Genomic DNA, 25,747 nt, shown 5'->3' with positions numbered 1-25,747 from the left:
ATCTTAGAGGTACATTAATTATTGAGACTAACATGCCTAAAAAGGGAAAAAACTTCACTAAGCTTAATTCAAAATTAAAATAATATTCTAAAGAAAGAATAAAGGAGGTGTTCACTCAAAACCAGGGAAAATAATACTATGAGAAAATGCAGTAGAGTAATTCAGATTTTTTTTTCAAGATTTTATTTTTAAGTAATCTCTACACTCTTCAAACCCACAACTCTGAGATCAAGAGTCCCATGCTCCACGGACTGAGCCAGGCAGGTGCCCCAGAGTAATTCTGCTTTTACTTACAGTTTTATTTGTTTTTTACAAGTAGTTATATAACTATGTAATATTGACAATGCTACAAAAATGTGAGAAGACTATGTGTGAATATTGATCTCATTGCTTATATGATATATAAGATATTAATTACCAGAAGCAGACAGCCATTGTGAAATGTTTTTAAGTATTAAGTATGAAATTTATAGATGTTGCCAAGTCACAGTTGTATATCCATGGGACACTCATAAGTCTTATTTAAGGTTTAAAATGAGACTGAGAAATAGCCAAGTATATAGTAAATAAAATTGATCTAATCGTCTTCTCAAGATTCTTCCATGCTTGAGTTATTTTATAGAAGTCTTATTACAATCACATTTACGTTCCTTCCTGATATACATCTTCTCAAGGAACTTAAAAAAAAGAAACAAAGAGTAAACCTTCATTAGATTGGCAAACAAAACTGTATAGTTCTCCCCACAGTTACTACCATACCCAAACTCACAATCTCACACTTCGACATATATCCTTCTACTACTCAAAATCTCATGCTGATAATTGGCCATGATAAATGTGGGACTTTGGAAGGTAGTTGTACAGCATCAAAAATACCTAAATCTAATTCCCATTTGTTCTGTGCCCAAGTCCTGCCCAGCTCAGCTCAGCAAAGCCTTGTGCTACTCATCTCTTCTATTGAAAACCTGGGACCCATCTGTGTAGTAGACAGAATGAAGCTGAGGGTAATGAATAGAGTAGATAATCCAACAGCAGATCCTAGAATGTGTATAAAGTACCCGTGCTGGGATCCCTGGGTGGCGCAGCGGTTTGGCGCCTGCCTTTGGCCCGGGGCGCGATCCTGGAGACCCGGGATCGAATCCCACGTCAAGCTCCCGGTGCATGGAGCCTGCTTCTCCCTCTGCCTGTGTCTCTGCCTCTCTCTCTCACTGTGTTCCTATCATAAAAAAAAAAAAAAAAGTACCTGTGCTCATGTAACATACATGAATGTGTATGTGCAGTGTACACAGACCTCATATGAACAAAAAGAGAATAATGTTTATATATACATATATATTAAATATTTTATTTATTTATCCATGAGAGACAGAGAGAGAGAGGCAGAGACACAGGCAGAGGGAGAAGCAGGCTCCATGTAGGAAGCTCGATGTGGGACTCGATCCCAGGACCCCAGGATCATGACCTGAGCCAAAGGCAGGCGCTCAACCACTGAGCCACCCAGGTGTCCATATATATTTTTTTATATATATACATATACATATATATGCATGTGTATAAATATTTAAATAAGAAATGACACATTTAAATATATAATATGTATTAAATAGATAATAAAATGCATTCCCTCCCCTCTTTCAGTTGAAATTTTATTGATAAAATAGAGGATGGAGGATGTAAGAATAAAGGAAGTAAATATATTCCAGGGTTTTGGATAACAGGTATTCTCAGAGGACTCCGATACAGTCAGGGACATTATCTCTAGTTAATGCAGGTGAAAGAGTATAGCCAGTATGTGAGGCATGCTTCTCTTTGCCCAAAATTGAGCTAAATGTTCATCAACAAAATGGATTAAACCAACAAGGGACAAAAAAAAAAACAAAAAACAAACAAAAAAAAACCAACAAACAAGGGACAGATCAAAATGAAAAAAAAAGTGTTCTGTCATTAAAAATGTTCAGACAGAACTGAGTTATTATAACAGCAAACAAGGAGAAATATATATAATTATATATACATAAAATCTTTGGTAAGAGGAATATATATATAAATTTAGATATATATACACATACATATCACATAATTATATTTATGCTTAAGTATATTTATATATGTTTCTTTTTTTTAATTTTTTATTATTATTATTTATTTACGAGAGTCACAGAGAGGGAGAGAGAGAGAGGCAGAGACACAGGCAGAGGGAGAAGCAGGCTCCATGCACCGGGAGCCCGATGTGGGATTCGATCCCAGGTCTCCAGGATCGCGCCCTGAGCCAAAGGCAGGCGCCAAACCGCTGCGCCACCCAGGGATCCCCTATTTATATATGTTATAAAAGATATAATATGTGCAATTATGTAATATAAAATATTATAAATATAGGGGCACCTGGGTGGCTCAGTCGGTTGAGTGTCTGATTCCTGATTTCGTTTGGCTCAGGTCATGATCTCAGGGTCATCAGATCAAGCCCCATTTCAGAGGGGAGTCGGCTGGGGATTTTCTTCCTCTCCCTCTGCACACCCCAACCCCCTACACACACATGTTCTCTCTCTCTCAAATAAGTAAATAAATCTTTAAAAAATATTATTAACACACTTTATATATCATACATGTAAATTTATACTTATGTGACCCTCATATATAGATTAGGCAGTTTCAAGTACATAAATGTGTATGATGATGTTAAATACATTTCACAAGCCTATTATTGATGCTCAAAGCTAAAGGAGATATTTCATTTCAGTCCTATCACAGAGTTTTTGACCCCTCTCTACCTCACACCTGACTTCCCCTCACACTAACTTTGAAACCACTCTGGATCTGAGCTTGGTCAATATATTTATTTGGCAATATGTAAAAGCTATTGTTAGTTCCACCATTCATGGAAAAAAAAAATTCTGTCTTGCATTTTCTGAACTTCTGACCATGTTGACTGCATGGCTTCCTAAAGACACATGAGATGTACTCACAGAAGACACTGGAGAAATGCATGACTTAACAGCTATGAGTTTGGAGAATGGCTACCTGGTTTCTTGCTGTGGTCACAGGGCTGGTCTGGGCACAGAATTCCAGGCTCTGAGGCCGTCCTGCTAAAAATGGTCTGCTCTGCCAACCTCCCACCCATCGTGCTACGTGAGGTCTTCCAAGGGTGGTGCTCCAGTTGGGAGGCAGCTGGGGTTAGCTTTACAAGTTAAGAGAGGGGAAACTAGATGAAGGGGTAAGAAAAAGTGGGGAAAGGATGGAAGATACTGGTGGGTCCCCCAGGAATGAGCTTTTGCCCTTGTCTGTTTCCATATGAGGCTGACCCTGTGGTACAAGACTATTGTGAATCTCAATTCCATTTTGTCCTGACTCAAGCCACAGCTCTTTGTCCTTAGACGTGAAAGTAAAAGACACTCAAAGAATTCCTAGAGACTTTGAAGTGTTTGAGTAACAGAGTTTGCAAGGTATGTGTCCTGCACATAGACCCCTTTCTCTTTGGTCCCATTAAGGCCAAACTCGAGGCAGGTGAGTTAGCAGGAAGACAGCTCCTCTGGCAGCAAAACCCAAATAAGCAGAATAAGAAAAGCAAAAGCCGGGCAGCCTGGGTGGCTCGGGCAGCCCGGGTGGCTCAGCGGTTTAGCGCCACCTTCAGCTCAGGGAGTGATCCTGGAGACCGGGGATCAAGTCCCATGTCGGGCTCCCTGCATGGAGCTTGCTTCTCCCTCTGCCTGTGTCTCTGCCCCCCTCTCTCTCTCTCTCTTTGTCTCTCATGAATAAATAAATAAAATCTTAAAAAAAAAAAAGAAAAGCAAAAGCCAAATCCTATCTCTGGGCCTTTGGGGAAAAGCATGCTCTCTTTCTTCCAGGGGCCTGAGTATGAGAACATTGACTCTTGAACAATATACTGCAGGGGTTAGGGGCACCAATCCCCTATTCAGTTGAAAATCCATGTATAAGTTTTGACTCCCTAAAAAAAGCTTCACTAATAGCCTATTATTGACCTGAAGCCTTATTGATAACATAGAGTTGGTTAACATATATTTTGTAGGTTATATATATTATATACTGTCTTCTTACATTAAAATAACCTACAGAGGGATCCCTGGTTGGCGCAGCGGTTTAGCGCCTGCCTTTGGCCCAGGGCGCCATCCTGGAGACCCGGGATCGAATCCCACGTCAGGCTCCCGGTGCATGGAGCCTGCTTCTCCCTCTGCCTGTGTCTCTGCTTCTCTCTCTCTCTCTCTCTGTCTGTGTGTGACTATCATAAATAAATAAAAATTTAAAAAAAAAAAAAAAGAAAAGAAAAACATTCTCTAAAAAAAAAAAAAAAAAAAAAAAAAAATAACCTACAGAAAAAGTGTTATTAAGAAAATAATAAAAGGGGCACCTGGGTGGCTCAGTGGTTGAGCGTCTGCCTTTGGCTCAGGTAGTGATCCCAGGGTTTTGGGATCCAGTCCCACATCAGGCTCCCTGCTCAGCGAGGAGTCTGGCTCTCCCTCTCCCTCCCTCTCTCTCAAATAAATAAACGAAATCCTAAAAAAAAAAAAAAAAAAAGAAGAAAGAAAGAAAAGAAGAAAGAAAAGAAAATCATAAGAGAAAATAATATATTTACAGTATTGTACTTCATTGATCACAAAAAATTCACATATGAGTGGGCCTGTACAGTTTAAGCCCGTGCTGTTCAAGAGTCAACTGTATTTTGCTTTTGTCAGGGTGCTGACCCTGTCCCATCAACAACTATGAGCCCCTCAGCCAGTTTTTCTGAAATGCCCCCTTACTCACACTTGGCATTGTGTAGCCCCTACTCAGAATGAAATCCTTAAAGGCAATTGTCCCTTGAAGGTCTGAAAGTGACTCCTCCTAAAAAAAAAGTATCCCCAGTAAAAAAAAACAAAAAAACAGCTGTCAGAAGTTTGATTTCATACTTGTCCTAATTCAAAGCAGTTAGCTTTTTATAAACTACCTCATTTTAAATCACTTTCTTCTCATCTGGGAGTATGTGTGTAGGTAACATCCATGAGTTGATGCATATAAAGGCTTTCAAAAGATGTCCGACTTTCTCTCCTTTCCCTACCCCCACTTTTTTTTAAACCCCTATATTAAGGATAATCAACACTTTTTAGCAATTAGACAATTATTAAGCTCCGATGTCTGGAATCTAACCTATTTGAGATTAGCAAGTGTGCTACTGTGGTTTTTAGTAGGAAATATATATTTGGTCTTCTTCCCATTCCTGGCACAGAGCTCCTAAAACCACTGGCATTTCCTAAGTGATAAGAGCCACAAAGGTGAAAGGAGAATTTTTTGTTATTCATAACTAGCCCCTTTCAACCACAACAGAAACGATGTTAACAAGGTGATTTTTGGAAAGTCCTCAGAGAGCCACAGAATGGGGTCTGGTTGCCAGAAGAAACAACCACATGATGAGAGGGTTGGAACTTTCGGCTCCATCCTGCAATCTGTGGTTGAATTAATCACCTATGACCAGTAATGTAATCAATCATGCGTACATACTAAAGCCTCCATAAAAACCCAAAAGGACAGGGTTCAGAGAGCTTCCAGGTTGGTAAATACACGGAGGTTTTGGGAGGGTGGTGCAGCTGGCGAGGGCACAGAAGCTCTGCACCTTTTTTTCATATACCTTGCTCTGTGCATCTAGGTATTCTTGAATCATATCCTTTTTTTAAAAAAAATGAAATGCTTTTTTTAAAGAAAGATTTTATTTATTTATTTACTTATTTATTTATTTATTTATTTATTTATTTATTTATTTATTTATTTATTTATTCATGAGAGACAGAAAGAGAGAGAGAGAAAGGCAGAGACACAGGCAGAGGGAGAAGCAGGCTCCATGCAAGGAGCCCGATGTGGGATCTGATCCTGGGACCCAGGATCATGCCCTGGGCCAAAGGTAGGCACTAAACTGCTGAGCCACCCAGGGATCCCTGAATTACATCCTTTTATAATAAATTCATAATCTCATAAGTAAGCTGTTGCCCTGAGTTCTTCCAGCAGATGACAGAAGCTGAGAAGGAGGTGTAGGGCCCTCCCATGGACAGCTGGGTGGTCAGAAGCACAGGTGACAATCTAATTTGTAATTGACATCTGAAGTAGGGGCAGTGTTGTGAGACTGATGCAACCTTAACCTGTCCGGTCTGATGCAAATTCCAGGTGTTCAGTGTCAGACTTGAGTTAAATTTGTGGAACACCCAGCTGGTGTCTGGAGAATCAGAGAATTGCTTGGTTTTGGGGAAAAAAACAAAACAAAAGTGATGCATCTAGTGGCCAGAACTAAGAGTAGTAGAGGAATAAACAGGAGTGTTTTTTCCACTTGACAATATATCCGTAATTTTTAGATCTGTTAGAAAGGAACAACAGGCCCAAAATGGAGTCACTTCTGTAAAGCCACCAAGATTTAAGACCTAACCTAACTGTGGGTTCAGCCTCCCCCAGGAGTGGGATTTTAAACCAGTCAGTGGAATTTCCTGATGAGCACTAGGGGGCTCAGGGGTTTAGCGCCGCCTTCAGCCCAGGGTGTGATCCTGGAGACCCCGGATTGAGTCCCACGTCAGGCTCCCTGCATGGACCCTGCTTCTCCCTCTGCCTGTGTCTCTGCCTCTCTCTGTGTGTGTCTCTCATGAATAAATAAATAAAACTTAAAAAAAAAAGAAAAAAAGAACCTCAGGCTTGAAGGTGACTTTGCCTACAACAGTCCTTTCTTTCCTTTTGCTAATAACTTCCTTATCCACCCCCTCCATTTCTGCCTATAAAAACCTTCCATTTTATAAAAGTCCTTGGTGCTTCCTTCTATTTGTTAGATGAGATGCTGCCAATCCTTAAATCATTGAATAAAAGGCAATTCAATCTTCAAATTTACTTTCTAGCCACTTCTGAAAACTATTAGTAATTTCCTCTCAGTTCTGAGCTCCACTCTCCGCATCACACTTCTGATCTAATTAGCTTTCCACAGTTCTCCATCCCACTGGAAACCCCAAACCCTGGTTCTATGTCCAGATCCACATTGGCAGTTATAGTTCCCCATTTATTGGGAATCGGCCCACACCCCTCATTTTTTCAATGCTTTTTCTAATCTCCAGATTCCATACAGGGAGCTGCTGGTTATTGCGTCCAATTTAAAAATCCAGGCTGGATTGGATTTGGGACTGGACTGGGTCCAATTTGGGCTGATCTGAGTCTGCTTTGAGCTGGATGGGCCCAGCAGGAAGCCTCAGGTATTCAGTATTAAACAGGGCTACTTGCTAATGATAATCTCAAAAGTCAAGCTGAAAGCACTGGTGGGCAGAAGTTGAGCATTTAAAGGTTGTTAGAGTGCCTGACACTTTGAGAAGACTCCTGTGATAGGCCTTCTTCAGTATTAGTTTTGGCTCCAAGAAATCCAAAGGCCTAGCTAAAAGAAATGAGATCCTTTATATCCAGAGACCCTCCTTCCCACATAATTTAAGAACTCTGGTCCCAGAAGCTATAGATAACTAGCAAAATGGCAAACTTTTGCTAGAAATAACCTAGAATTACAAAGGCCATTATGGGGAACCTTTCAGTTAGATAAGATCACTCATTCAAGAAATGCACTTGAGAGCAAGAGTGTTCCAACTGGAACATACAGAATGGGATGCTACTTTAATTGCTATGCAGAAGCCTCCAAAAAGTTTGAAGATTCCAAAATAGCTTCACTGAACTACTTCATTACAAAAGACCAATGAAAAATTAGAGACACAGAGCAACCAAAATAAAAGCCCATAGGACTGAGGTGACTCCTATTGCTCCCCTCTAACCTTTTTCACCTAAGAACTCATATTTTACTAATCCTCTGTCCAAGCATCCTTTCCACTCTGAAGAGACTATTGGGCAGTTACCTTTTAAAATAAAATTACTCAAGGTTGCAAATGAACCTCTCAGGTATCTGTCACGCCTTGGTCAAAGACTGAACTAATGACCATAATTAAAGAAATTACTAAACTCTAGGGAGGAAGCCCAAAGTTTTTTGAAGAATTTGAGTCATTATCTGTGCCCATGACTCCAGGCTGCCAGGTCTTTATCAGCACATACACATGTTGGCAGGCAGGACCTGGTGGAATCCAAAAATGGATGTAGGAAGCAAAATCCCATGGATGATATTTGAGATCCTTGGTCTTCAACATCTCAGGGACCAGAAAAAGCTCACAAAATAGCAGCTGAACTTTTACAAGGCATTCTTAGAGACTTCAGAAAGGTATAACTAAACCTCTCCCTAAGCTACCTCACTAACCATTAAAGCCTGAGGCCATACAAGGCCTCACACTAATTGCCCTGAGGTTAATCATTCCTTGTACCAGTTCCTGCAAAACCCAAGCTAGTCAGTCTAGAAACCTAATGGATGCTGATTTTCCCAGGATTTGAGAGCTATTAATAAGACAATTATTCCCCACCTCTCAGTCATTCCAGACCTGAACACCCTTCTGTCACAAGTTCTACCAGACTCAAAATGGCCCACTGCTGTGCACCTCTGTTCAGCCTTTTCCAACATCCCTGGAGACCACAGTAGCCAATATCTATTTGCCTCAAATAGCCAATGACTATTTGCCTTGAACTATCAACACTATAAGTGGACAGTCAGGCCTCAAGAGTTTATGAGGCTCCTTCTAACTTCTCTCAAGCACTTCACCAAGATTTAAGCAACACTCCAGTTCCCCAGGAAATCCACCCTTTTGCAATATGTAGATGACCTCTTGCTACTTCCAGCCACCAAAGAGGAGTCCATAAAAGAGTCCATTTATTTGCTATAGTAGTTAGCTGAAAAGGGACACAACATCTCTAAGAAAAAAATTACAATTCTCTAGACATTGTTCATTCCCTGTGTCATTATCTAAACTCTGAAAAATTCAGCTGTATCCCAAAAGAATTAAGGTAATCCAGGAACTTCCTACACCCACAATGAAGAGACAGATTTGTGGATGGCTAGGCTTGGCTGGTTATTGCAGACTATGGGCTCCTAATTTTTCTCTATTAGCTACCTGACTCTATGAACTTCCTAAATTTCAGTCCCTGGACACCTTCTTTGGAGCAGGCTTTTAGGAGGCTAAAACAAGCATGGTAAGAACTGCCTGCCTTTGGGCCACCTGACTATGCAAAACCTTTCACTTTATTCATGCAGGAAAGGGATAATCTAGCCCTAGGGATCCTCCCTCAAGAGCCTATTACCTAGTACAGCACACAGCTTGATTCAGTTGCTCATGCTGATCCCAGCTGTCCTAAGGCTACAGTCAAGCTACAAAGCAATGGAGGTCTCATCAGATTTGACTCTAGCGAATGACATTTATTTATAAACTCCACACACTGTCCCAAGTCTTCTTAACTCAGAATTGACTCAACATTTCTTGCAGGTAGACTAACTTCCTATGAGATCCTTCTGCTTTCACTGCCTAATCTGTGTTTTATACATTGCAACACTCTTAATCCTGCGATGTTACTACCTCTACCTGAGGAGGGTGAGTCCTGATTCAAGGTTCTAACGTCCCATTTTGTGACACCATGTCCTGATTTATGACATACTCCTTTAAACTACTCCTGATCTAATCTTTGTTGATGAGTCATACCACAAAAATGAAAACGGGGATTTTCAAGCTGGCTGTGCTATTATTACCCAAGATGGACTACTCAAAAGAGGAAACCTTCCCTCAGCTACATCCACACAACAAGCAGAGGTCCATACCCTTACCCTCTGGTAAGCTGGATACATATGCCAGCTATCAGGACAAACTCAATATTTATACTGATAGCCAGTATACCTTTGAGGTCGCCCATGATTTAGGGATGCTACAGAAACAAAAGGGCTTTCTTATGCCCTCTGGGACTCAATCAAAAATGGGCAACAGGTAAATGATCTTACTGCCAGTCTCTTACCTCCTGAAATTGCTGTCATCAAAACTGAGGCCCACACTGAAAAACTGAATCTGAATGTCAAGGAAATGCCCCAGCTAACTTTCATGCAAAGGCAGCAGCAAATAAAACTATAAACACTGTGGCACATGTGGATGAAATCCATTCTGCTTCTGGAAATCCATTCTGCCCATCCTGATATCCTTGTAACATGGCAACAATCTGCTCCTGAATCAGAAACTAAGATAGGTAAACAAGGGCTATAAATGAAGTGAACAGTTGGGGCTATGGGAAACCCGAGACAGCTGCTTGGTTCTTTCTGACTCCCTGACAAAGCCCACTTATTGGTTTTTGTATCACTGGACCCATTACAGGGTATTTAAGATGAACTCAAATGATGACTTGACATTTATGAAGAGACTTCTATAAAACTGCAAATAGTCTGCAGCCATGTCTGACCTGCCAGGTTCATAATCCCAGAGAAATTATTTTTGTCTCCAAAGGCCTCAGACCTCCTCCCTCTGGACCCTTTGGGTTTTTTTTGTTTGTTTGTTTGTTTTTAAGATTTTATTTATTTATTTAATTTTTATTTATTTATTTATTTATGATAGTCACAGAGAGAGAGAGAGAGGCAGAGACACAGGCAGAGGGAGAAGCAGGCTCCATGCACCGGGAGCCCGATGTGGGATTCGATCCCGGGTCTCCAGGATCGCGCCCTGGGCCAAAGGCAAGCGCCAAACCACTGCGCCACCCAGGGATCCCTATTTATTTATTCATGAGAGATGGAGAGAGAGAGAGAGGCAGAGACACAGGCCGAGGGAGAAGCAGGCTCCATGCAGGGAGCCTGATGCGGGACTCAATCTCGGATCTCCAGGATCACGCCCTGGGCCGAAGCAGCGCTAAACTGCTGAGCCACCCAGGCTGCCCTCCCTCTGGACCCTTTGAACGTCTGCAGCTGGACCTCATTCAATTGCCACTTAGTATGGGTCGTCAATATGTTCTTGTTACTATTTGTAAGGCTAATGCCCTCACAATCGCAAAGAAACTGTCAGAGAATGTGTTTCCCACTTGGGTATACCTTCCACAGTCTCCAGTCATCAAGGCACCCGTCTTACTTGGCAAATCATATGAGGCTTAATGAAAACCTTACAAACTTCTTGGAATTACCATTGTCTTTATCATCTGGAATCATCAGGCAAGGTTGAGAGAACTAATGGAATCTTAGTTTCTAACCTTACTGAAATCACTGGACTCACCTGGCTTAAGGTATTGCTTTTGGTCTTCCTGACCATTTGTAGCACCCTCTTTGGGAAACATAAACTCACTCCATAGGAGATAGTCACTGGCAGACCAATGTCTTATACAATCTTCTGCTGATCCCTTGTTGTCTCATGCTAGTATCACCAGCTACTGTAACTCTTTATTGTCTGATGCTCAAGCGTATCATCAACAGATTAAAGAAGCTTTCCCTGAGCCCAATTCAAGGTCACAGTCTAGAGCCTGGTGATATTCCAAAAGCATCATCAGAAGTAGACAGCCCCTGAGCCACAGTAGAAGGGATCCTACCAAGTACTCTTGACCACTGATACCATCTATAAAACTAAAGGGCACAGAGCCTTGGATACACATCCCACAGCTAAAGGAGGCTCCACTTGACATCTGGTCCTGTACAGATGCTGGAGACTTCCAAATCACATTGATGAGGAAGGAAAGCATCTGGCACCAAAGTAGACTGCTTCTTCCCAAGGCACTGATTAACACTTCACACTTTGACCAGCCTTCTTCTTCTGTTTCTTTTCTTAGCATTGACCAGGAAAGATAATTCCATTCTCTGTATCTCCCAGTCCACTGCTAAGGGAGGCTAACTTTCAGATTACTGGATTCGTCATGATGCAAGAGGCCCCCCTGGCCTTTCCCGTGGCCAATTTCTCTTATATTTCCAAAGTCACCACAAACTACAGTTGACCTCTGCTTAGAAGTATGTATCCAAGTAGACACATTTACTTATGTGAACCTTTGTATATTTGCACACCCACATTCCTGTGACTATCAAGATCAAATCTGCCCCCACTCATGGAGAGATCTCACCAGTAGGACCTATCTTTGTCAGGCACTTTTAGGATGACTTTTTATTTCAGGCTAGGCGATTCTCTCCTCATATGCACTAGAAACCTGACTGACCCCTAGTGTAGGAGTAAACACAAATGAGACTATGATCAGAAACTTCTTAATTCTTGGAGACATTGCAGATTGCATTGCTAAGACACTAGCTGCCCCGCAAAATCCTTAGACTTTCTGGCCAAAGTTGTTTTTGATAACAGGATTATCTTTTAGCTGAGGAAAGAAGTGCCTGTGCTGTGGCCAACACCACACGCTGCACCTAGATTAACACTTCTGGGGAAGCTGAAACTCAGTTACATAACATCACTGAGCAAGCCACTTGGCTTAAAAGGTGACTCTCACCACTGAGTCATTCTTTGATTGGTTTGGTCTCGGGGACCATGGCTCCAAAGTGCATTCCAAACATTGGAAATTATGCTGCTTATGTTATCATAATAGTCTCTCTGATGTGTTCCATTCTTTCAAAAGCTTGAAATGCATGTTTGTAGCTGCTTGTCACCAAGCAAAAGATCTCCCTAAGACTGGAACATCAAAAAAGAAATGAAGAGAAGGACAGGGTAAGAAATTGTGAACCTAAAGTCGTGCCTGTGAACACCATAGAGATTCATCAACAAAACAAAACAAAACAAAAACCCAGGATCAACAAAAGCTTTTAAAACTACAAAGCACTAGCTGAGAGGGCACTGATGCCTTAAATTTTGGTCACACTTTTCAGTTCAGCTGACAGTTTCATGAAGGGGAGGTAGGGCTATTTGTTAAAAAGAAATAACAGATCCAAAATGGAGTCACTTCTGTTAAGCCCAACAAAGATTTAATACCTAATCTAATTGTAGTTTCGGCCTCTCTCACTAATGGGATTTTAAACCAGTCAGTCTGGAATTCCCTGATGAGCACTGGTGAGGTACTCTGCATAAGATCCCTGCCCTTCCCCCTAAGAAAGGTGACCTTGTCTGGAACAATCTTTTCTTTTGCAATAATTTCTTTGGCCCACTCCATTTCTGCCTATAAAAGCCTTCTTTTTTATACAACTTCTTGGAGCACATTTCTATTTGTTAGACAGGATGGTGCCCAATTCGTGAGTCATTGAACTAAGCTAATTACACCTTTAAATTTATTGGGTTCAATTTTGTCCTTTAATAGATTTTAACTTCAAAGGGCATGACAATCAGAAAAGATTTGATCTAGTCCCAACATCTTTGGGGTATTTATATATCCTTTGGGTTTTACCTTTCATTTATTTGAATTTTAAAATTGGATAGATAAGTTTATCTCATTTTAATTCAGTTCTTTAATAAGATTTCACCTTCCAAATGAACTCCATCAAGAACGGACAAAACTCATGCCACCAGCAAGACAACCATGTCACCATACTGACTGCCCCTTATCAGCATCCCATCACTCCTGTGTCTTATGAATTGGGATGCCATAGTCAAGTGGCACCAACCAAAATGCACAGGGTAATTCAATCTTTAGGAATTACAATCTTTTAGGAATTACAAGATTTATAAAAATCACTATGGAACAATCTCTCATTGTTTTGACTCCTTCCTGTCTAAGCTGTTGGATAAACAATCTTTTACTGCAACACATACCCATATTTGCAAAATTTAAACATTACTTCTTTTTCATGAGTTGACTGTCACCATTTTGGCAAACATCTTTACTCACATTCACCATCAAAATGGAATATTTGGGGGGTGCCTGGATGGCTCAGTTGGTTATCTGCTTTTGGCTCAAGTCATGATCCCAGGTTCTGGGGCTGAGCCCTACATCAGGCTACCTGCTCAGTGGGGAGTCTGCTTCTCTCTCCCTGTCCCCCCCCCCCCACTTGTGCTCTCTCTCTATCTCTCTCTCTCAAATAAATAAAATATTCAAAAAAATGGAATATTTTTGTGAAATTCCTTAAGCGTTTAAGAATTAGTCTTTAAGAATATATTTCTAAAAAGAGAACTTCTAGCCATATTAAAAGAATAAGTTTTACAAAAAAAGAATAAGTTTTACAACTATTTTTTGTTTTACAATATTTAATTCATTGAAAATTATTCATTCATTCATGTTTTATTATTTTTATTATTTATTAAATTCACATAAACTTAGATATTTTGCTCCAAAACCATACCTCAGTAAATTCTACTGAACTTTATTTACATTATTTATAGGCTTATATAAGCATCTCATGCTTATAAATTTGTATCATGCTTACATCTAAAAATAAGAATTTCATATCCTACTACTAGAAAATATAAAAATGACCATCCTTTCTGTCTCAGCTTTCTAATCTAAAGGGGGCACTCAATGAATGATTACTGAATGAATGGATAGGCAAATTTGTATAGCATTTTACTTTTTTTTGGAGTGTTTTCACATCATTACCTGGGAGAAGTTTTGGACCTATTGTAAAGGAGAAGAGGTTCACAAATATTCTTATCAGGGTTCTGTTCAAGTGTTGCATCATTATTTCTAAATTTCCAGGACTACGAGTATATTCTTTCTGTTAGGTACTTGTACACAAAAGTTGGACAGGCACAGAGTTTATTTGCCATAAAATTAGAGCACATCCTTGTTACATGTGTTTGTTGCTTTGTGATATCAATTGACCGTTCTTAACCTTTGTCCTTTTTCTCTCAAACAGATCCTACGACTCTGCTGAATTGCATAAAGAAGTTTCCCAAATGCAATTTTGAATTCTTTAACATTCATCCATTGCTAACAAAAAACAAGCTTCACATTTAGTTCCTCAAAGAGAACCCATGATGCTATATTCATTCTGAGTACTGAAGTGGTCCTACCGGGTCACACCACCCTTTGAACAGCCAATCTATCCATAGGATTGATTGTTCTAAGAATGCTAGGAATACAATGAGTGGTTGTTCCTTCTTTAGAGACATTGTGTCTACCATAAGCTAGGAGATTTCAAGTCTTACTTATTACATATCCAATGTGTGTATGTGTAACCCCATATAATGGCTTAGCTTTCTCATAGCTGGGTTCAATATGCAAGCTGTAAGACTTTCTGGAGCCTCTGTTTCACCCAGAGACTCTGGCTTTAATATGAGGTAGCAGTTGTACTGTGATATTTTTTAGATCAGATGATCAAATGTCATGATGCATATACACATACCTGTTCCTGTAGCTCCCTTTTAAAATTCTCATCTTGAGCTCTACATGAGACCTTGGGGTCAAGCAAACGTTCATCTGCTCTTTGCTTTTTCCATAACTTGGTGTCCAGATACCATGCTCCATACCTCATCTTCACACACTTTGCATTATGAGGATCCTACAGAAAATAACATAATTCCCAATTTCATTAGTTTTTTTATGTTTGTCATTTCAATAAATCTAAGATTTAGCTTATTAAAGCAGTAGCATTTATTTTTATTTTTATTTTTTATTTTTTAAAAAACATTTTATTTATTTATTCATGAGAGACAGAGAGAGAGAGAGAGGCAGAGGGAGAAACAGCCTCCCTGCAGGAAGCCTGATGTGGGACTCAATCCTGAGTCTCCAGGACCACACCCCAGGCTGAAGGCAGCACTAAACCGCTGAGCCACCGGGCTGCCCAGTAGCATTTATTTTTAGCTTATGATTGATCTTGTCAAAGTATTTCATGAGGTTTTAGTATGCTTCGATTTACAAAGGTACCCTGAAAAGTTCATGAATGAGAAAGTAATGTGATAGTTAAGGCCTTTGGACTTAGACAAACCTGGGTTTAAATCCAACCTCCCTTATTTAGTATCTAGGAGTCCATGGGAAAATTACTTAATTCTTCATCTGTAAAATGGAGAAAAGAGTATCCACTCCATAGGGTTGTAGGAAAGATCAAAGGAGAAAGTTATGTAAAGCAGCTAGAAATCATATAAAAATCACATTTCACTCAAGGGTAATGACCTTAAACACAATACTCTGTCCACCAGGGCACCTGAGTGGCTCAGTCAGTTAAGTGACCTGCTCTTGATTTCAGCTCAGGTCATGATCTCAGGGTCCTGTGGTCAAGACTCATGTCAAGCTCACCACTCACTGCTCACCCTCCTCTTCCTCTTCCTCTGCCCCTCCCCTAGCTCCCACACAGTCTCAGTCATCTTCTCTAAAATAAATAAATTTAAAAAACAAAAAACAATACTCAGCCAACCAAAATAATGAGTTGTAAACTTACTATCGGCCCAGCATCGTGTTCAGCCTGGTAATTGCTATACTACTTTTGATCAAAATGCTATCCAGCAATAGCAATAACAACAAATATGTTATCCAACACCAATCTTGTGCCTCTAATTGGAAGAGAGAAAGAAAAGAATAGATGTCATTCTTTTCCTTCTTCCATTCCTCAGTAGTGCATGAAGGATGTAAAGAGATCTGCTGGGTCATAGCCTGGTAGTATGGATGTAACACCCACACACTATCTTATCACATGTGGGGATCTAATTCTTGAGAGAGGCAAAGGTATGACACCACAAAGATTCTGCCCCTTTCATCCTCTGAAATATAAGCTTCAGAGATTGTTCCCAGATACAACTCCCTGACATCTAGAATAATATTTCAGACATAATAGATGCTCAATAATATTTGCTGAATTAAAACTGAGTTGCTTCACTTGGCATTATTCACACTTTGGGCTGGATAATCCTTTGTTGGGGGATCAGGGAGGGTGCTGTCCTATGCATTGTAGGATGTTTAGCAGTATCCCTGGCTTTTGCCTACTAGATGCCAACAGCAGTGCCTCTCCCAAGTTGTGACGACCCAAAATGTCATCTTCAGACATGGCCAAATATCCCCAGTGGGTGGGGTAGGAAGCAGGGCAAAATCACCCTCAACTAAGAATCAATGAATAAAAGGAAGGCTGGAAGGAAAGAGAAGGGGGGGGAAAAGGGGGCAAAAATCTATACTACTGTTACACTACAGATCTAAGTTCTGAAATCTGTTATGTTGTTGGGTGACTAGTAATCTTTCAAGACACTACAAACATCATTTCTTCTGTGAGACCTTGATTGGAGCCACCCTCACCTTGTGCTTGGTGGAATTGATTATTTCTTCCTATGTCTCTATTTATGAACCAGGACATCATTTTATTACAGTTAATCATTTACCTGTTGACCCAACTAGGCTCTAAGCTCCTTAAGTGCAGGAAACAGGCCTTTGTCTCTGCTTCATTTGTTCCCAGCACTTTTTGGCACATAGCAGTAAATTATCGGAAATATTTGTTGAAGGATTGCATAGACAGATGGATGGATGAATGAATATACAGGGCAAAGAGGGGCACAGACTGCAGTGAGAGATCAGAAGTAAGAATAAATTAATGTCAACCAAGGGACCTGAAAAAAATCTCCATGGAAAAACTGGCTTATGACCGGGGTCTAAAGGAAGATGTAAGAAGGTAGACATGGGAAAAGGGCACTTCAGGCAGAGAAAATATTGTGAACAAAGGTATGGTAGTGGAAAAGCTCAGAGTTTTAAGGAAGACCAAAGAGCGATGGAGCAGAGGCCTAAGAGTATGTGGGGAAAAAATAAAGATGGGAATTTCCATTTTTTAAAAAATTTTATTTATTTATTTATGATAGTCACACACACAGAGAGAGAGAGAGAGAGAGAGAGGCAGAGACACAGGCAGAGGGAGAAGTAGGCTCCATGCACCGGGAGCCCGACGTGGGATTCGATCCCAGGTCTCCAGGATCGCACCCTGGGCCAAAGGCAGGCGCCAAACCGCTGCGCCACCCAGGGATCCCCTAGATGGGAATTTCCATTTCTGAAATTGAGACCAGATTTACCCTCCCACATGTAGCAGCCAAAAAAAGAGAAATAAGTATAAATATAAATATATAATATATAATGGCTTATAAGACACTGGCCATCAAATAACAAGTACAGTAATCCCCTGAGAGACAAGAAACAAACAAGATAAGCCCCACAATTGCCCCAGCTCACTGTCCTCTTTTTTTTTAAAAGACTTTATTTATTTATTTGAGACAGAGAGAGAGAGAGAATGAGTATGAGGGAAGGGGAGGGTCCCAGGACCCTGAGATCATGTCCTCAGCCGAAGGCAGACACTCAACCCACTGAGCCACCCAAGCTCCCGCTCCAGCTCACTGTCTTGTGATACTTCCCAAGCCACAGCACAGGGACACTCTCAGGAGGAGACCAGCAGACTCTCTGAGTTGAGGAGACAGAATTGTGAGACAAAACAAAGGTGGTTCAAGTCGACAACAAAGAGTAAGAGAAAGGAGAGAACTGCACAGCAAGGGAACTCCAGAGGTCTGCAGATGGTCTCCCTCAGCACTTGTATGGGAGGAAACCCAAAAGGATTAGAAGAAACAGGGCCCAGCATGCACACAGGGCCAGGGACAGTGCTTGTTCCCTTCTGAGAAACCTGAAGATTCACAGGGCACTGGGTAGAATAAACTGAAGAGTCTTGCCTCAGTATTAGAGAATGAACCATAGACTGAACACTACTTCAGTCCTTCCTAACACATCTTTAGAGCCAAGACCCAAAAGGTTCAAACTTTTCCAAGTAACGTTAACTACATCCCAGAACAAAACTCAAGTTTACAGGAATACAAAAGTCCCCTGCCCAGATAAGGTAAGATCCGCGGTGTCTGGTATCTACTAAAAAAATTACAGGGCATGAAGAGAGGCAAGAAAACATGATCCATGATGAAGAGATAAATCAGTTAATGGAAACTCACACATAACTGGTGCAGATGTTAGACTAGCAGACATGAACATCAAAAACAGTTATAACTGGGATCCCTGGGTGGCGCAGTGGTTTGGCGCCTGTCTTTGGCCCAGGGCGCGATCCTGGAGACCCGGGATCGAGTCCCACGTCGGGCTCCCAGTGCATGGAGCCTGCTTCTCCCTCTGCCTGTGTCTCTGCCTCTCTCTCTCTCTCTCTGTGTGTGACTATCATAAAAAAAAATAATAATAAAATAAAAAATTAAAAAAAAAAAACAAAACAAAAAACAGTTATAACTGTATTTCATATGTTCAAGATTAAGGAAAGATGTAGAAATATTTTCTTAAAAATTCAAGTCAAACGTTTTGAATTGAAAATTACAATAGTATGAGATGGAAAAATAGACTAGATGGGATCAGTGGCTGATTAGACATTGTTAGAAAGAGCAGATTAGAATATATAAGGACACCACAGAGAGAAAAAAGATTCAAATACCAAACAGAGCCCCAGTGAGCAATGAGACAAGTCCATGCAGCCTAATTACCTGTAATTGGAATCCTTGGAGCAGGAAGAGTGAAAGGTAAAAATATTTTTTTGAAGAAATAATGGTCAAAATGTTTCCAAATCTGATGAAAACTAGAAACTCATGGATCAAAGAGGCTTAGCAGACCCCAGGCACAAGGTGTATATAATAATTACACTCACCATCAGTGACAAAGAGAACATCTTTAAAGGAGCCAAGGGAAGACACACATCCAGAACAACAAAGACAAGGAAGGTTTATGATTTCTCATCAGAAACAACACAACTAAGAAGGCAATGGAACACCATCTTTTAAGTACTAAAAACAAACAAAAAACTGTGAACCTAGAAATCTATACCCACAAAAATATCTTTGGAAATGAAGGCAGAATGAGGATATTTTTAGACATACAGAAGCTAAAGGAATTAATCACCAGCAGATCTACACTAGACACAGGGTTAAAAGATGTTCTCCAGGCAGACGAAAATGACACCATATGGAAATGTATTTGAACTTTCACATAATGACCCTCTGTCTGCCAGTCAAAAGTTCAATTTTGGCAATAACCACCATGGCTTATAAAGTAGTAGTTGTGCAACAATTTGTACATACAAGGAATTGAGCAATTTGATTCAGCCCAGATTCAGGACAAGCTGTGGTTCAGGCCTTGGGTGTGATGACATAATTTGCCTGTCCAGCATCACTTTGCATTTTACCCTTTAGAAACATGGGGAGTAGGGATCCCTGGGTGGCGCATCGGTTTGGCGCCTGCCTTTGGCCCAGGGCGCCATCCTGGAGACTTGGGATCGAATCCCACGTCGGGCTCCCGGTGCATGGAGCCTGCTTCTCCCTCTGCCTATGTCTCTGCCTCTCTCTCTCTCTCTCTCAATCTGTGTGACTATCATAAATAAAAAAAAAATAAAAAATAAAATCTACATTTAAAAAAAAAAAAAAGAAAAAAGAAACATGGGGAGCAAATGGAAAATTTTAAATGCTTATATGAGTGCCAGAACGCATAGTTTTCATAAACCTTGTGCAACAAAGCCAAGGGTGGAAAACATCACATATGTAACAACAGGTCAGTCCATTGTGTTCAATTATAAAGGACAAAGTTAATTAATATGTTTAAATGTGAGAAATACAGTATCAAAGATCACATGTAAAAGACAGAGGGTAATTAGAGATAATATATGGTTTTTCACTCTCAGAGAAAGGAACTTCTCCACCCCCAATCCCACTCCTGACCACCACTTAGGTACTTAAATCTCTTGTTGGACTTGGGGCACCTAGGTGGTTCAGTTGGTTGAGCTTCTGACTCTTGGTTTTGGCTCAGGTCATGATCAGGGTGTCAGGATCAAGCCCTGCATCAGGCTCTGCACTCAGCTTAGAGTCTGCTTCAAATTCTCTCTCCCTCTCCCTCCTGCTCACTCTTCCTCTCTCTCTCTCTCTCTCTCTCAAATAAATAAATAAAATAAAATCATTTTTAAAAAAATCTGTTGTTGGACCTATACAATTTGATTTGTGTGTGTATACATATTTGTGTAGAAAAGTGGAAAAACACTTAAGAATCCACACTACTTCCCTTTGGAACACAGTATGTTTTTTCTCCTCTGTTTCCTTGTTCTATCTTCATGGGCAAGTGGTATTGAAAAACTCAACAATTTGTTAATAATCGGGCAAGCATGTGGTCAAAAACGACGGTGTGTGGTCAATAAGACTGCTCCCAAAATTCAAGAATTATTTGGACAAAGAATAAACAACCTTCATGATTACTAATTGCAACATTTAACTCTTGGAATAATAAACTTTTATATATATTTCCATCAACTTTTAGAATTTCAACATATAAAACACATAAAGAGAGAATTTCAACATATAAACACAGAGATAACAAAGACTATTCAGATATCAACAATAATGCTGAATGGCATGCCTTGTTTGTATAGCTAGTTTTATTACCTATATTAAACATTCATTGATTTAACAAATATTTATTAAACACCAAAAAAATACTTCAAGAATTCTACTGAAAAAGGCCAGTGCCCTCCCTGAAGTTCCAGAATTCAAGAACATTTAAGATTTTTTTTTAAAGATTATTTATTTATTTATTCTTGATAGAGAGACAGAGAGAGGCAGAGACACAGGCAAAGGGAGAAGCAGGCTCCATGCTGGGAGCCCCACGCGAGACTCAATCCCGGGACTCCAGGATCAAGCCCTGGGCTAAAGGCAGGCACTAAACTGCTGAGCCACCCAGGGATCCCCCAAGAACATTTAAGATTTTAATCCAACCTAATTTTCTTTGATATTCAGTCTTCTCCTGTTTGGCAATTACCTGTGGTTTCTGGTGTTTCTGCTCATAGTCTAGTTTCTGGAAAAACTGTGGCTTCTGCAGCTTCTTTAGCCCCACTCTCTTCTTTAGCTCCAGAGGAACCTGGTTGAGTCTCCTCGTGTGGGGCACATCATGGCTTGGTTTACTCTGATAGTCGATGTCAAACTGTTTCAGAATGAACTCTTCATCGATGTTTGAACTTCCCTGTAAGAATATCACATTGCATGAATCAAGGACAAATTCTTCTTTAATCTAAAGGAGGCATGTGACTATGGCTAGAGAAGAGGTAGTTTAGAGGACAGGCAGGAAATGCTCAGTCGGCATTCATTGGAGACAAGAAGTATTGGGGTTCTGGAGGACTTTGTCAGTGCATTAAGGGACAACTTAGGACCAGATAGAAGCAGTGAGTCCTTGAGAGAATTAACAGGCTGAGAAAAATTCAGTCTGTTTAATCTTTTTTTTTTTTTTAAGATTTTATTTATTTATTCATGAGAGACAGAGACAGAGAGAGAGAGGCAGAGGGAAAAGCCGGCTCCATGCTGGGAGCCCGACCCGGGACCTGATCCCGGGTCTCCAAGATCATGCCCTGGACTGAAGGCGGCGCTAAACTGCTGAGCCACTGGGGCTGCCCCAGTCTGTTTAATCTTAAGCAGACTTCTGAGTGCATAAAGAAGATGTGATGGTACCCACACACACTGGAATATTACTCAGCCATGAAGAAGAATGAGATCTTATGATTTGTGATAACATGGATGGATCCAAAGGGTATTGTGCTAAATGAAGTACAACAGAGAAAGACAAATACCATATGACTTCAACTACATGTCAAATCTAAAAAACAAAACAAATGAACAAACAAACAAGAAAACAGAAACAGGGGCAGCCCGAGTGGGCTCAGTGGTTTAGCGCCGTCTGCAGCCCAGGGCATGATCCTGGAGATCGGGGATCGAGCCCTACAACAGGCTCCCTGCCTGGAGCCTGCTTCTTCCTTTGCCTGTGTCTCTGCCTCTCTCTCTCTCTCTCTCTCTCTCTCTTTCTTTCTCTCTGTCTCTCATGAATAAATAAATAAAATTAAAAAAAAAGAAAAGAAAACAGAAACAGGGGATCCCTGGGTGGCTCAGCGGTTTGGTGCCTGCCTTTGGCCCAGGGCGCGATCCTGGAGACCCGGAATCGAATCCCACGCCGGGCTCCTGGCATGGAGCCTGCTTCTCCCTCCTCCTGTGTCTCTGCCTCTCTCTCTCTATGTCTATCACAAGTAAATAAATAAATATTTAAAAAAAAGAAAACAGAAACAGACTCATAAATACTGAGAACAAATTGGTAGTTATCAGAAGGGAGGTGGGTGAGGGAATAGGCAAAATAGGTGAAGGCAATTGGGAGGTAAATGCTTCTAGTTATGGAATGAATAAGTCATAGAGATAAAAGGTGGACCACAGGAATATAATCAATGATATTGTAATAGCATTATATGGTGATAGATAATAACTACACTTGTGGTGAACAGCATAATGTATAGAATTGGCAAATCACTATGTTGCACACCTGAAACTGGAGTCAGATAAATGGATTCCGATAGAGGGGAGCAGCCAAGAGACAGAAGGAACACCTAAAAGCATTTTAGCACCTAGATCTAGCTATACCTGAAGCTCCTAGGATGTCTGGATGGTTCCTTTACCTCCCTTAATCCAGTCTGAATTATATTTCAGTCACTTTTCAAGGAAATAGTCCCAAAAAATACATTGTCTAAACTGACTAATGTTCTCAAAATATAGGTGAAGAAGATTACAAATCCTAGATCTTAAATCCAGGAAAAACCTAAGGAACCCATCTACAGGGACTTGAGAACACAAATAGGTATTTAAATGGATTCTTGGAAGGAAAGCAAGGAAAGACTTTAAGAACTAAGTCAAAAGTCCATTCATGCCAGAAATATCATTTGTGAAGGTTGTGGTTAAGCATGGCTGTCCAAGTACTTACAGATACATTAACTGAGAAAAATATGTTGAAATTGTGAAGGACACAGAAAAAAGAACACTGAAATGGAAAACAAAAATGTGAAACAACAGGGTGAGGGAAATGAGTAGTGATTGGCCAAAATATATAAACTTTCAGTTATAAAATAAGTAAGTTCTGGGAATCTAATGTACAGCATGGTGACTATAGTTAATAAAATTGTAATTGTACTTGAAAGTTGCTAAGAAAGTAGATCTTAAATGTTCTCACCACACTCCAAAAAGGTAATTATGTGAGGTGATGGAAAAAGGTAATTATGTGAGGTGATGGATGTGTGGCAATCATTTTGAAATATACATATATATGTATCAAATTATCACACTGTACACCTTGAACTTACACAGTGTTACATGTCAGTTATATCTCAATAAGGCTGGCAAAGAAAAAGAGCCACTAAAATGATAGAAAGAAACAACAGCAATGTGACATATAAACAATAAACATTCAAATAGGTGGCAAGCTTGCAAACTTTCCAGAAACATCATCTAGGAAATATTTCTATTATAAATAGTAGAAGAGTCACAATTCCTTTATGACTCTGATTATTTGACTTAAATTGTATACTAACAATTAAAAAAAATTAAAAAATAAAAAAAATTTGTATACTAACATTGTTTTTTAATAATAGCAACTCAGAGCTTGACTTTAAAAAGTAGGTTGTATGGAATACTACTTAGCCGTCAAAAAATGAAATCTTGCCATTTGCAATGATGGGGTAGAACTAGAGGGTATTATGCTAAGCGAAATAAGTCAACCAGAGAAAGACAATTATCATACAATTTCACTCATATGTGGAATTTAAGAAAAAAAACAGAGGAGCATAGAGGAAGGAAAGGAAAAATAAAACAAGATGAAATCAGAGAGGGAGACAAAGCATAAAAGACTCTTAATCAAAGGAAACAAACTAAAAAAAAAAAAACAATAACAAAGGAAACAAACTTGAGGTTGCTGGAGGGGAGGGGTGTTGGGGGGATAGGGTAACAGGATGATCGGCATTAAGAAGGGCACATGAAAGGAAAAAAGAAAAAGAAGGGCACATAATGTAATGAGCACTGGGTGTTACATAAGACTGATGAACCACTGAAGTCTACGTTTGACACTAATAATACACTATATGTTAATTAATTGAATTCAAATTTTTTAAAAAGGAGGTGATTAGTATTACTACTAACTTACAAAAGCAGTAGCCCAGTTGCAGAAGTCCCTAACTCCTTTGTGCACATTTTCATGAAGAAGAGGACCATCTTCATGGAACAAATCGGTTTCACTTAGCTTCTTTCCTTCATTAAGCCATTGACCTGGATGTGACACTGAAGTCTTCTTAGGACTAAGGATAATGAGATCATCAAAGAATCACAATATGAGACACCATGAATCAAAGTAGATTTCCAACACTATCTTAAGGAAAAAGTATAGTAATGCAAGCATTTCTAACAGTCTCTCACAAGCTCATACAAGGTATATGTTAATTTTCCAAAGATCACATTTTCCTTATCTATATCATAAAGGCAATATCATAAATAGTTATAATAATTAAAATATATATAGCACCTTACCAGTTTAAGTTGATTTTTTTGAAATTATGGGTTGCATTTATTAAAATATGTGCCAAATTACTGCACTTGGAGTCTGCTCCAGATATAGACAATCTTGACAAGCAAGAGATGTCCTTGATTTCTCTCTGTCTTTTGTACTAAAACCCAGCCCATTAATAAATCTGGTAGGTTTTAATTCTGTCCCCTTCTCTGGACTATTGCAAATGCTCCTCACTGATCTTCTCCTAGGGCCTCAACTCCCAAAACCCTAATCCATTTGCAGCACTGCAGCTAAAATAGTCTTTCCAAAATATAAATCTGGTCATAGCAGCCACCCTTCATCCTCAACTAAACCTCTCAAAGCTTCTTTTTTAAATTAAGATATAATACACATACTATAATATTAACCATTTCAAAACATGCAATTCAGTAGTTTCCATATAGTTACAAAGTTATGCAACCTCTACCATTATCTAATTCTGGAACATCTGCATCACCCCAAAAAAGAAGCTCCATAACCACTGACAATCACTCTTAATTTCCCCCATTCTCTCTGCTCCTGAAAACTAGTTCTGTCTCTATGGATTTGCTTGTTCTAAACATTTTATCTGAATGCAACCTTATAATACATTGTATTTCGTGTCTGGCTAACATCTCAAGGTTTGACCATGCTATTAGCATGTAGCAGTGGTTTATTTTTTTTTATGGCTAAG

General features: G+C 39.9%; 1 protein-coding gene across 1 annotated transcript in view; it reads right to left on the bottom strand.

Annotated features, from left to right (window-relative positions):
* Positions 1-310: 310 nt before the first annotated feature.
* Positions 311-25,747, bottom strand: part of FAM47E (family with sequence similarity 47 member E) — a gene marked incomplete at its 5' end in the record, with an annotated part of 68,275 nt that continues 42,838 nt past the window's right edge. Inside the window, 4 exons of the mRNA XM_041757853.1 lie at positions 311-677; positions 15,095-15,250; positions 21,490-21,690; positions 24,676-24,826. Of these exons, the coding sequence (XP_041613787.1) occupies positions 612-677; positions 15,095-15,250; positions 21,490-21,690; positions 24,676-24,826 (574 nt within the window). The remainder of the gene's footprint in view (positions 678-15,094; positions 15,251-21,489; positions 21,691-24,675; positions 24,827-25,747) is intronic.

Source organism: Vulpes lagopus, chromosome 6 (assembly GCF_018345385.1).
Source record: "Vulpes lagopus strain Blue_001 chromosome 6, ASM1834538v1, whole genome shotgun sequence".
Classification (NCBI taxonomy): domain Eukaryota; kingdom Metazoa; phylum Chordata; class Mammalia; order Carnivora; family Canidae; genus Vulpes; species Vulpes lagopus.
The sequence above is the reverse complement of the archived record's forward strand: the minus strand, read 5'-3'. Positions and strand labels throughout refer to the sequence as shown.